This window comes from Parasteatoda tepidariorum, chromosome 5, assembly GCF_982258835.1.
Source record: "Parasteatoda tepidariorum strain Cologne lab strain chromosome 5, Ptep-v5.0, whole genome shotgun sequence".
Lineage (NCBI taxonomy): Eukaryota > Metazoa > Arthropoda > Arachnida > Araneae > Theridiidae > Parasteatoda > Parasteatoda tepidariorum.
The window spans coordinates 42,539,124-42,553,055 of record NC_141759.1 but is presented as its reverse complement, the minus strand read 5'-3'; the positions used below and the strand labels follow the sequence as shown (position 1 = coordinate 42,553,055).

General features: G+C 32.9%; 1 protein-coding gene across 1 annotated transcript in view; it reads right to left on the bottom strand.

The window, feature by feature from the left end:
• Positions 1-1,325: 1,325 nt before the first annotated feature.
• The window catches only part of LOC107451539 (acetylcholine receptor subunit beta-like 1), a 130,471-nt gene continuing 117,864 nt past the window's right edge, over positions 1,326-13,932 (bottom strand). Inside the window, exons 5-8 of the mRNA XM_021148572.4 lie at positions 13,170-13,476; positions 8,824-9,158; positions 4,378-4,699; positions 1,326-1,951 (exon numbers count right to left, since the gene is read on the bottom strand). Of these exons, the coding sequence (XP_021004231.1) occupies positions 1,778-1,951; positions 4,378-4,699; positions 8,824-9,158; positions 13,170-13,476 (1,138 nt within the window). The 3' untranslated portion in view covers positions 1,326-1,777. The remainder of the gene's footprint in view (positions 1,952-4,377; positions 4,700-8,823; positions 9,159-13,169; positions 13,477-13,932) is intronic.

Genomic DNA, 13,932 nt, shown 5'->3' with positions numbered 1-13,932 from the left:
TAAGGAATTAAGTAGAATTTACAAAATAATAATTGTTTGAAAGTATTAGTGCAAATATATTATTAAAAATGTGTTTGATTTTAAACGAAATGTTTTTTGCAATGAAGCCATAAATTGATTCTAATGCCCATGAAAACGTGTGCTGAATATACGAAAAATGATTAAATAAATAAATAAAACTATAGCATAAACTGTAAAATATTTTGTTGCATAGTTGTCACGATTTTTTGTGGCAACTATATACAGACAACCTTTATATTATTTTAAGACATAAAAATTTTGACTACATACACTGTAAAAAATGTTAGTTTAATTTACCTCAACATCAAAATGGGTGGTAATTCTACATGAAATTTATTTACAGTGTAGAAAAAAGGCGAATGATACAAAATTAAAGAGACTTGCAGCAAATCAAGATCAGAGTTTACAAATTAAGCTAATTAGTGCCAAAAATAGACAGTTAAAAAAAAAAGCATTTTCCATGTATTAGACAAATGTGGAATAGTTGTAAGATCATTTACTATTGCTTTTTTTAGTATGTAAAAAGCCATCCAGAAATCACCGCAAACGCAAGGGTTGACGAAAAATTTTGAATAATAAGATGAGGTGAATTCATACTACCTTCATCTAGGTTGTTTTTCTGTTTTAGTCTACATAGCACAAAATGGATATCCCTTTTGGTTAAAATGTAATAAAAATGTAAATTTCCTTCAAAAAAATTTAAATTTCCTGCTGATAAAGGCGCATTTTGTTGCACTAGCCGTCAAGGTTTTACATAAACTAAATATTTGCAGTTTAAACGTAGTCCTCCTTCAACATTCTAGTTTCTAATCATATCACAAAGAATTACTCAGTAATTTTCTCAGTTATATATCCGACTTGGAACGGAAATGCTCAATGAAAAACGCTTTCTTGAATTTCATGTTTGAAATCAGGAATGTTAATTTGTTCAAAATTCAGCTATTTTTCGCATACCTTTTTGTTCTTCATCTGTGGAACATTATAAGAAACTGCATTTAATAGCCCGGGAATACTGCTAAAGTGATGCGACTTTCGATTCTTTCCTCCAAACGAATGAAGATAAATACGGCATTCATAGGTTAGTGATACAAAGCACGTATAAAAGTTTTCAAACTAGAACTATGTCATTAAACCCCGGTCTTGGGATAAAAGTAAAATATTTCCGCTTCTATTTTATGTACTAAAGCCAGGTCACGGAAAAATGAAACCCATCAACTTCTGTTAGTATCTAAGCGAAAAGATGCTTAATTTCAAAAAAACAATAGTAAAACATGTCAATTAACCTATGATTCGAATCGAATAGATTATGAAAAAGGGTGAAGGGGAAAATTTATTTAAATACATAATCTTTTCGATCCGAGGACAAGGAGCAGGAATCAATTGTTTGGACTAGAAACAATTGTTCCTTCTTCATGCTATGATCTGACATCAAACATATCTTCGAAAGAAAACGAAGTACTAGCAACTCTTTAGTTCTAATGTCCGCCACCAGGGTTCGATGTTGAGTTTTTCTTTTTTGCTTAAAAAACAGAGAAAGAAAGCAATCCTTGAAGTGACGGAAGTTTGCAAAAGAAAGAAACACTCTTCTTTACACCTGCCGGCAGGTGGCGCTGGTGTCCCCTCGCCGCTTCAAATGCTAGGCGAGAATTGAGCAAAACTTTTATTTATTTCGGCATCCTACCAAACTGGCCTTTGTCCATGTGAGCCTTTGTATAGGTTGAGGATGAAAAATAGAGGCACCTCCCGTGAGAAATTTTCACCTAGTTGCTTTTCCTTTATGCATCTCAATAATTGCATCCTGGTCAACATACTGGAATATATGTGGAGCATCTAATAATATTCCCACTGTTCCGGCCGCTGTCACCAGGAAAAATATATATAGTTGTAGTCTATCTATAACCATCGCCACATATTTCCAATCTTCTCGAATCTGAAAAAGAACAAGTTTTACACACACACCTAAATTTAATTAAACAAGTTTCATGCCAAATGAAGAGCTGCGTAAATGAAGAATCTAGAATTTACGAGATGGCATTCAGACACTTGACTTGTAGGGGGTGGTTGTGATAGTAACGGACTGTTCCATTTATTTATAGGTAGAGATAATGCTTTGGTTTTGAGATCGCGTAGAACTAATAAGTTTCGCTTGATGGATAGTTTTAGCTAACATTTATCACCCAAGCCAGAATCATGAAATAAGTAGGCCGTTTAACCTCAGTGAGAATTCATCTCTTGTTAACCAGACAGTAAGGGACATATTAGTGTATTTGTTTAAATTAGCTTTAGAACTATCTGAAATAAAGTTTGTCTTGTCTTTATTTCTAACTAGCCGCCTAAGGCGGCCAGATGTCCGCCACGCTAAAGGTTTTCACAAATAAAGTTTTTTAAAACATAGCAGGAAATCTGAAGATTAGTGGACAATTAAAGTGTTCCTGTCCAGCAATTTTGTCTTCATATCCAGTTCTGCTGCAGATGTGTTATAGCTCTTGAGGATGTTTGAAATTATATAGCTACAACGCTTAAGAAAAAAAAAACTAAAATGCTAAATACATGAAAAGAACACGAAAACGAATAAATTTTTTATGGTATCAATTTCTATTTCTATATAATTTTTCATGGTATCAAATTCTATTTCTATATCTGTTACGTCAAGCACTCAGGTATTATAATTTGATCTAGTTGTGCTTGTATAATTTTGATCTAGTTGCGCTTTCTACGTCATTTTGTTAACATATCGTTTGGTTTGTTATTTAACATCGTTTGGTTTGTTATTTCTAAGTTAACTTTCAAAAAAATGGCTGGCATCAGCATTTTTATTCTTTAAGTTGTTTATTTTTTCTTTTGGAATTCGTTCCTTTTTAACGAAATGTTTTTCAACCTAATCGAATTCTTTGCCGACTGTTCTCTGTATATATAAAGAAAATAAAGTAAATATCTTTAAAGTGTTGTGAAAAGAATTTTTAGTTGTACAAAGTACTACAATATCGCTATAAAAATTATCGTCTTCGCTTAAGAAAAAAAAATAGAGCGTGGAAAGAAGAAGAAAAACTTATTATAACAATTATGAACAGCGACAAATATATCAAAGCGAAGCGTTCTATTTACGTATCGAATATGTTGCCACATTTTTAATACAAAAATTAAACTTTTCTCCACTTTAATAAATGTAAACTAATGCGAACTTTACAATTAAATTATTAATTCCTTCGTATATTATTGGTTTAAGTTGTCGAAAATTAATATTTCAATTGTGAGGTTCGCATTAGCATACATTTATAAGAGTGGGGAAAAGTATATGCATTTTTTAATAGTTTTTTGAATATGGCTCTTTGAAGACGAAAAAGCAGACGAAAAGCATAGACTTACAAAATGACTGATAACTAAATAACTAATCAAAATTTTTGAAAAAGAAAAAAAATACTTCTTCATTATGTCAAAACACAATTATGGGCCGAGTTTCGTGCCCGGGCGAGGCTTCTGGGGCGATATATTGTGATTACAGACACACACACACACACACAGCCGCGTTTATTATTATGTATAGATTACCAATCTTCAAATTAGGGGAAATCAGCATATTAACACTCATTAAAACTGTTTATGTCCTAGCATTTGCTCTTTTAACGTTGGTATTTGCTGACAAAAGACGTATTTTATAAGGTTGTTTATCGACAATTTTTTTCCAAGTACACTTGAAACCTTCTACGTTCCGAAAGATCGTTACTTAATATTGAGTCATCTACTGAGATCTTTAAAGTTTAATGCAAAAAATAAACGAGCGTTGTATTTCTGAAATAATATTAAAATAAGAACTTTTCCTCGAAATCTCAAATATTTTTCAAATATGCCACTTTGACACTTCATCCACTTAGCTCTTCAAATGTAATGGGGGGCGGGGCAAATTTTCAGACAGCAGTTGTGTAAAAAGTGTAAACATTTCAGTATTGTACTTTAGAAAAAATGTGTCTCATGATAAAAATTTTCCTAAAATAAATATTTAATAAAAATGAAACATTTTTGAAATTTAAAACTGTGGTTACATATACTCTCAATGCAAATATATTTAAATGTACTTTTTGGGGCACTCTGTATAAAAGATTATTTTCATATAGGTGTATTGGTCAACAGCCCGTAGAGTTCTCGTCTCTTGCACAAGTGCTGCTGGTTCGTAAATCGATAATAGCTTTTTAACGTGTATACTATACACACACGCATTAATCTCTTTATGTGCTTAGTTTATTTTATTCGTGCTTTTGCTAGCCCGTTATTTTTTAACATTATTACTTTTATTCTTGCTTTTGCTAGCCAATTATTTTTTACATATTTTTAGACTTCATACATACAATAATTAATTACCTGTATGTATTCATCTTCACTCCTGAGGTGTTCTGCTATGAATTCCACCGCTTCCGTTGCTTTATAGGCTTCTGATGAGAGCACTAAAGTGTTGCTCTCCGACGAAATGCTGCCGGACAGTGCCCGAGCCACTGTACAGTTCGGATGATGGACGTCGAGAAGTTCCAATTTGCTTCTCGGTGGTGGATGGGAGGGGTGATAATGCTGGTGATACACCCCAGGGAGATCCATCATCCATCGCAGCCTGGTCTTCTTCGGCCTCTTCATCATGAGCATGGTGGGAAGATACTGCAGGAATACGACGCGAATCCAATTAGGCATTCTGTGGGAGGGAAGAAAACATAAGGAATCAATATCTTCTTCGTCTAAGGTAAGATCCCAAGAAAGCTATTGTCACGTGGAAATATAATTAAGTTAAAGAAGGGAATCACGACTTATTTTTCGAAATCTTATCGGTTTAATGCAGAAATTAAGAATTATTGCTAGAAATATTTAGATAAATATTTCATAGGACAACGTGAGAGTTTCAAGAATTGTAAACTGGTCCTATCGTGTGCTTAAAAAAATGAGAGAGAAAAGTAAATAATCAAGTTAAAATAAAATTAAGAGTAACATAGCAGAAATGCCATTTAGATGCACTTTGTGGAAATAATTTTTCTAAGGTAGAAAGAGTTATGTGGATTCTTGGGTTGGTAAATTTGATTAAATGTTACGTTGCCAAACACTACATTTAAATAATTCATGTATTCATACAGCATGTCACTAACCTCAATAAAGTTCGTGGTGTGTTTTTTTTTAAGCATTGGAACCAAAAGTATTTTTTCTAGAGGTAGATAAGTTAATATATTAGATATATTTTAATAAATTAGAATTAAAATAGTTCTGTCCACCACTACATATAAATAATTTTAAAAAGTTTATCTTAGATGAAATAGATATATTTTAATAAATTAGAATTAAAATAGTTCTGTCCACCACCATATGACCATCATCTTAAATTCTGATAAAAAATTTATTTGTCTTAAGAATTTTTACTTTAGTTCTCAATAACTGGAAAAAGAATTTCTCAAAAATCGCAAATGTTGGATTGTATAGTTACGTGAATGAGAAGGAGGCACCAGCGGAAAAACTTTTTTTGAAATAGTGGTGAACTTAAGGATGTTCTTAAGGATGTTGGATTTAATGTTAAGAAATACAATAACTCATGGCACACGCTCTGATTTCTGCAGAAACTCCATATTTTCAGAAGATATTTTCTCTATTAGTGGCAAAAATAACCTCTACAGAGACTACAAATGTTTGATTTTTTTGCACTTTCCTTTTTTAGAGGCAGTGAATTGAGAGCAGAATTTTTGGAAACAAAGCGATTTAAAAAAAAAAAAACTATTAGAATTTAAGAGCTTGAAAGCATTCGTCTATATTATCTTATATGTATCTGTTTAAATTAGTAGTGCTTAAAATGGTGGACAAAATTATTTTCATTTTAATTTAGTAAAATATAAATGTTAAGTGCCATTGTTGAAGGTTACTTGAATACGCCGCCAGATGGCGATAATGACTGATCACCAGACAATAGTAAAAAAGCAGACAATGAACTGGTAACGAGAGTATACAATGAATATGTAAGAAGAGAAGAGACGTTCTTCTCCCTGCTATTTTCCATAAGTGTTTTTTTTCTTACTTTACATATGTTATATTAAACCTGTTTAGTTATCTAGAAAGTGTTTTATTTACCACTTCACATTATCATAAATACTATACCGTTGCTACCACTAAAAATAAATTTTTCTGAAAATACGCAAAGTGATAGTTATAAAATATACAGTGAAACCTCCAGGAAAGATCAACCCTATATCACGACCTCCTCTATTTGCAATCCCTTTTAGGAGGAGCAAAATTTTTTCCATAGAATTTGTATAGAATAAAACTTTTAGGAGAGACCATCTAAACTTCTCCCCGCGACCGGGCAAACCTCTGCACCAAATGCAGAAAAATTCAAATAATGAAACACGAAAAAATATCAAAACAAAAACTAATTAGATTAAAATGTATTTAGTATATTTGTGCGAGGCTCTTATTTAGTGATCTCTTTTTGGCAATCTTTGAAAGGGGTCTACAGCCTCATAATGCAGTCTAAAATCGATTTTATCATTGATTTATTTTTAGAGTTGAAAGTTAAATTAGAAAAAAAAGGAGTCAAATTAGAAATAACTAAGCATCTCAAACAAACAATTATCTTCTCATTTTTTAAAGCTAACTAATTTTTATGATGTAAAATTAAATGCAAACTTAAACAAAAAACATGGCAGCTTATTTTTTTTAAATATTTCTGTAAATCGTAATTGTTTATACACATTATTATATCAGTAGGGGTCATTTTTATTGACCCTAAATTTTATTCAACTATCTGGTTTTCATGGCGCCAACACAACTGGCATTTCCGCACCAAGAGAACTCTGACTAAAATTAAAGGCGGTTGTGAATAATCATGTACCTTTGATAACATTTCGAAGTCAATGGAGACTACCCCTTAAAAAAGAACAACCTCAATTAACGATCATTTTACTGTAAAACAGAGAGTGGTAGCTTCCGAGAGGTTTCACTGTATGAAAATAAGAATAAATTTAGTAAATATATAATAAAAAGAATATTTCCCACTGCATATATAAGGATCTAAACACATGTGAAATAAGTAAAACTCACCAATGGCCATGAACTTCAGTTCTGATAAGGTTATAAAAATGTTCTGATAAGGTTTCATTGAAGTGAGCTATAGCACATAAAGTTTTAAAATACACCTAATTTTTCTAGAAATTTTAATAGTGATCATTGCCCAGAGATTCGAACTACTGCCGGTTTTAAGTAGCTTCAAAAAAAAATATATTTTTTCCTAGTGGTCGCAAGAGAAATGTATTCATATTTCAATAAATCAGAATTTTAAAAAATTTGCCCACCTATAAACACAATTTTTTGAAACAGATGTATGAAAGGTCATATAGACAAATGCTAAAATTATTAATTTTTTTTAAAAAAAATCTATTTTCTTTTTCAAAAAATCTTGCTTAAAATCGCAACAATCTTAATTAACTGGAGTCGATGACAACTTTGCTGCTCTATTGAAATTGCATACCTTTGCTGGCTTGTGTACTCAATTAAAGCTTATAAACCTTTGTCAATTTGAAGAATACAAAATACATCCAGGGTTAACATCCCCAGGCTTCACGCAGCAGGATCTGGCGTGCTATAACCATCGGCCAGGGCGGCCCGTGTCTGGCAACTAACAAACTAACTAATACAGCTATTTCGGAGTTCCTATCCGAATGGGATATCTACTTCTATGTAGAAATTTAAATAAATTGGAGGATCGGAAGGGTGGTGCTGCGTTTAACACGTTCACGCCCGGGTGACCCACAAGTGGGTCACGCTAGATTGTCTCATCTTGGCAGCGCACCGGAGTAAAAACTGGTAACAAATAAATTTCAATTTTTAGTTTTTTTCCGGGAATAATAAAAATCCATAACTACCAATTGTTTTTAACGGATGCAATTTTTATATTGAATTGCTTCTTCACCGTGATTAATTTCCTCACAGTAAATTGTTATTGTTGAGAATAGATTAACTCCTCCCGAATATTATCTAATATTGAAATAGTTCTTCTACCAGTATTTTCACTTTTCCCGGCGTGAACGTGTTAACTGAAGTTAAATCTCAAGTTGGGTTACATGTGAAGTAAAATCGCAGTTTGTTACATAAAAAATTATACGAATGGAAAAGAGAGTTAAAAAGGTGAAAAAGAAAAATATTTACAATTATATACATCAGGGGAAGACTCCCTAGTCTCCCCCCGGTAGCAGGGCTTCTCAAGTGCAGAGTGCATAGTTCGTCTACAGAGATGCTAACTTGCTCCGGACAGCAAATTAATATTTTAAAGTGGTAGTTTATCAATTGTGATTCTTGGTTTAATAAATTCAATTTAGTAGATTTTTATCCACCACAATTTCTAAATGATTCGTAGGCTTATATAATTCACCACTTTAGAGTTTTTAGTCATGTTAGACCTTTTAAAAAGCAATAAAAATTGCCAAATAATTGCAAAATTTACTTTGTAGTTATTTACCGTTTTTTCTATTATTTTGGCGTGTCTGGAACAGTTGGCATGTCTGCGTCTATGGAGGAGAGGATAAAGTGTCTGGCAACTAATTATTCAATTGGTCATATTAGTTTAAATTACTTATTTGAAGTGGTGAGCAAAGTTCTATTAAAATATTCCTACATTTCCCTAGTAACCACTAGGGAAAAAAATTTAAAATTACGGATATTCCTTAGTTGTTGAAGGATCTAGTTATAATTTAGGTTATATTACGTCTGAAATGTTTATATTTTATCAAAGTCAAAGGAGTGTGGTAAAATAAAACAGCGAATTATTATAGAGGCAATAATGTTCACCTATGTGTGCGAGGCCCTCTGAAGTTCCAATTGATGATGATCACAGTGACCAAAATGGATACAGTGTTCATGAGGAAAGTGAAGAGGAGGTATTTGGCTATGAGGGGAAGGACAAGGGATGTGGGAGGAAGAATCTTGGAAACGAGCAACAGGAAGACGACAAGGGAGAGGAGGATCGAAATTCCTAGTGTCACTTTTTCCCCCGCCTCAGCAGGCAGGTAAAAGACGAGGATACATAGGAATGAGATGAGCACCGTTGGGAGAATTAGATTGACTGTATAAAAAAGTGTCTTCCGTCTGATGGTGATGTAGAAAGAAATATCCGTCTCGGTCACCTGTAAGAAAAAACACATTATCATCATTTTACATAAATTACTACAAGATAACCCAACGCCTCCTATAACTGGAAACCTCCACACGGTTTTTTACAGGTAGTCCGATCAGTTCACTGTGAAGGATATCCACTTTCCGAACGAGTCATTTAATGCAAAATCTAGTTAAAATAAGAAGGGGGTAGCAAATATATGCCTGAAAATTAGTTTTATTTATGAATATTATTGGTTTGCCTTATTCACTTGTCAACCACTACAGATTCAATTCTCAAATATATAAGATAAATTTCTCTCAATTACTTTTATAAAAGGTTTTGGGTTCATGCGCACAACCGGTTCACTTTTTAAATAGTCTGAGCGGACTACTTATAAAAGGCCGTGTGTAGGCTTTTTGATGCAAGAGGTGATATTTCCCTACTTATGAAATATGGAATAATTTAATCCGTCATTGGTACCCTGGAAATGAGAAAACACTGGAAATAAAGATATTTTGTTTTCTATTTTATTTTAAAACCGTTGGCTGAATAGAGCCATCACCTCCTACATCAAGAAGCCTCTACACGGTCTTTTATAAGTAGTCCGCGCAGACTGTTTAAAAAGTGAACCAGTTGTGCGCATGAACCCAAAACCTTTTATAAAAGTAATTGAGAGAAATTTATCTCATATATTTGAGAATTGAATCTGTATTGGTTGGTAAGTAAATAAGGCAAACCAATAATATTCAGAAATAAAATAAATTTTTAGTCAGATATTTGCTACCACTTTCTTATTTTAACTATATTCTGTATTAAATGACTCGTTCGGTAAGTGGATATTCTTCACAGTGGTCTGATCGGACTACCTGTAAAAAACCGTGTGGAGGCTTCCAGTTATAGGAGGCGTTAATAGTGCCTGCCCAATTTTGCATTAAAATTACCAAAGAACTCCATATCCTTGTAATTTTGAACTCAATCCAAATGACAAGGAATTTCTTGGATCAAGCATTAGGAGAAATTTATTTTCGTGGTGGATATTTTGATAGAATTAACCCGAATTTGTGTTAAAAGGAAAGGAAAACCACGAATACCTACCATGGTTAGCCTGACGGCAAGGGGACTCAAACTCATGATACGTCGTCCACTGAGGTTATTTTACGTTAGCAATGTGATCGGTTCGAACCGGGAGTTATCAGTCATTGCTAGGTTTCGAACCCAAGTCACCTCAATGGGAGGCGAGTGCTCTATCCTCTGTGCCACCACAGCTAAAACTGCTTTGTTTGCGACTTGTTTTCGGTCTGGCTTATCTTATTTAAAGTAACTTTTACTATGCTTTACTGCAGGCGTATATCTGTTTGCCTGAGGCCGCTTGCGGCCCTTTTTCCAATTCATCCTTATCTCAATCGGTGAGGTATTTTAATGAGGTGATGGGAACGCAAATGTAGCAGTTGCTTTCAATCGTAGAGAATCTGCCAATTTTTACTCCGCATGTGAAAGATATGGTAGACAGATGTAGATGATATTAACCCGTTTAATCCCGACTTTTTAGACTTTTTAAATTGAAGTGGTGCAAAAGGTGACTTTATGAAAAAAGTGGTATAATATGTTATTCAACTAAATGGCTAATATCAACTATTTGTAACCATTTCAGTTCGCAATGTCCCTGCACCTTATAGTTCTATATATAGTGATAGAAACTTAAATCACTAATAAATTATGGTGGAAGGGAAACTTTCAATTCTCCTAGATGAAAGACAAAATTGAAACAATTGTCCTACCACAATATATATTTTTGAAAAAGGAAACTGTCCTATAAATATGACGCTGGGCACTAACAGGTTAACTTTTCGCAATCACTTGTACTTATTTCCATTTCTATAACTTGTTCTCATATATACAATAGATTTATTTGCACTTAGTGGTAGCCAAAATCATGTTAAGTTAAATTTACAAATCAAAGCATCAGAAAGAAATTTTCTAAGGTGCATTGCCACTTTAAATGCAAAAATGAAATACTGCGATCAATCCCTAGTTGTTGGCAACTATGCCTAGGGAACAAATTTATATATATTGTAATTGTTAACAAGTATTGGTAAACAGAGTTCTTTTAGTCCTGAAACAGGGTTGCAAATCTGTATTTATAAAAACGGAAACGAGGATTAACTGGTCTATGTAAAGAACTCCCCTAGCCATTCATCTAGTGTAGTGTTGGTGACTATGGTTACGAGATTTAACTATTTCAAGTTGGGTCATAATTTAAGGTTTTAGCTCAAATCGATGAAAGAAAGGGAATCAGGGTTGAAAGAAGCTCCCCTCTTTGAAATGAGCTACTTCTTGTTTCCATAACAGTAGGTGGTTATAGACTTCGTGGTGAGAGGAGTTCTTTCTACCGACAAACTATAAGAAGGATTTTTCCTTCTAGGATGTTTTCGGGGAGAATAAACTATCCGTGACTATAAAGATTCTTATTAGTTGTAGAATTGTTATTAGTTGTCTTATTAGTTGTCTTATTAGTTGTAGGACAGATTTTTTCCGAAAAAAGTATGTAATAATGAATAATTTATAGGGATGAATAATTTAAATTAAATGATTTGACTACCAGTTTGTTCTCCTTATCGTCTCACTTGCAAGGCCTGTCCTAGATTTTTTTACCAACTTTTTTGGAATTAAAACAGCAATGATTTAAAAAAAATAGTGTCCTAATCTAAGGTGTGACGTTACTTTCTTACCTTTAAACGACTTCATATTAGGGTGACTATGTATTTTTAACGGTATTTTATTGTTTAATCAAACCTTTTCAAGTGTAATAGGAAAACCCGAAAGCTGATCTTATTTTATAAAACTAATGGGTTTTAAAAAGGCTTTTATGCGGTTAGCCAAGTACTAAAATAATTTTCTGAATATTCTAATGTTAAGTTAGTTATATGTATGAATTTTTCTTTCTCTTTATACATAACTCTTATATCTCAGAAATCACTACGAGTGATTGAAAAAGTGATAATCACTACAAGTTATTTCCTGTTACAGTAGAGAAATTTTGACTCTATAACGAACAATTATCCTTCAGTGCTTCAGCGGTCCTTGAAAAGCTTCAGTAGTAGTAATAAATTTAGATCAATGCTAGAAGATATTTCTTATTTTAATATACCACTTTATCGTTAGGTGGTTTAGAAGCTTGAATTTTCATGCATATATACTTTCTTTGGAAAACAATTTTTAGTAGTGGTTGCAGAGAAATTAAAATAACAATTGCTTTATTTTCGTTACCGCTTTTTAAAATTTCCAAGGCCCACAGAAACCCTGGGCATATATATATATATATATATATATATATATATATATATATATATATATATATATATATATATATATATATATATATATATATATATATATATATATATATATATATATATATATATATATATATATATATTTTAAAGATTCTATACTGTTAGAAATATTAAATTAACACACAAAAAAACTTTCAAACATAAAACGTGATGTTTCTATGTTTTATATAACTGAAAATATTATGCTTCAACATAAAATTGTTTATTATAATTTTTTTAAATTTTATTATTTAATATTCTCAATTTTTAATAAGATAAGCATTCAAATAGTAGTTTAAATTTGAATATATTGCGCTAACAAAAACAATAGCATTTTTTTTTTAAATTTTAAAACAAACTTTTTGAGTTTTGAAATTTTTGCATCAAAAATTTAATTTAAAATATTTAAGTTGGGAGCCCTAAAGTTTTTGGAAATGTGGGTTTCCCTTTGGACACCTGTTCATGCATATATAAACTTTTAAAAACTTTCAAGGCCCACTGTTATAATTACAGAAGATAGGAAATTATGCCTGCATGAAATCTCGACCATCCCCAATATTATTATTTTTAAGAGGCATCCCAAAAAGCATGCTAATTTGAAAACATGCAAAAAAAAAATATTTTCTCTTTCCTATGATTGCTCTCTCACAAAAAATAACTTAAACGGAGTCGCACTAATACTTTAATTAAAAACAAAGGTTAATTACCTTTCCATATTTGGAGTTGTTGTAAACATTGAGAAAAGCGGGCACTTCGACAATGTCCCAAGTGCCACTCTTCCAGTAATCTGAGAGATCGACCCAGTACTGATCGTTGTACAGTTTAAGAGAGACCTGATCCCCATTAAAGGTCCAGGAACCGAACTTCATTACACACTTCTGCTGATCGAAAGGAAAATAGGTGACATCTATCCTGCAAGAGCTCTGATAGATGGCCGGTGGAACCCACATCACTCCTCCATTTGGGTAGATGAGTACGTTGGATTTATAACGGACTTCGTAGTTGCCATCAGCGCTGCAATACAAAACATCAATTTAGCCATCAATTACACTGAGGGGAAAAAACATTTTTGGAGACAAGAAAGACAATTAGCTCTAGCACACCTCTTCGCTATAGCTACGCCACTCAGCAGAGTACCGCACTGCGAAGTGTACACAGTGCATGTTAAGATTTTTTTTCTCATGCCATCTGGGTTGAGATTTAGTCAATTCTGACGTACTAGGACACATTTGTTGGCCACTCTACTAGGGGCACCATAAGATGGGCCAACGTTGCTCTCACGGTAAGGACAGATAGTGCAGAGAATGAAAGAACATCAACATCCATACCTTGTCCAGTATTCGAACCCAGAACCTTTCTGATGGCAAGGCCAGTTCCCTGACACCTACACAGTCCGGTCGGCGTGCAGGTTAAGATTTCTTATTTCAGTTTTGCAGCTACATTTTACTTCTCCAAATATATAAGTTACAG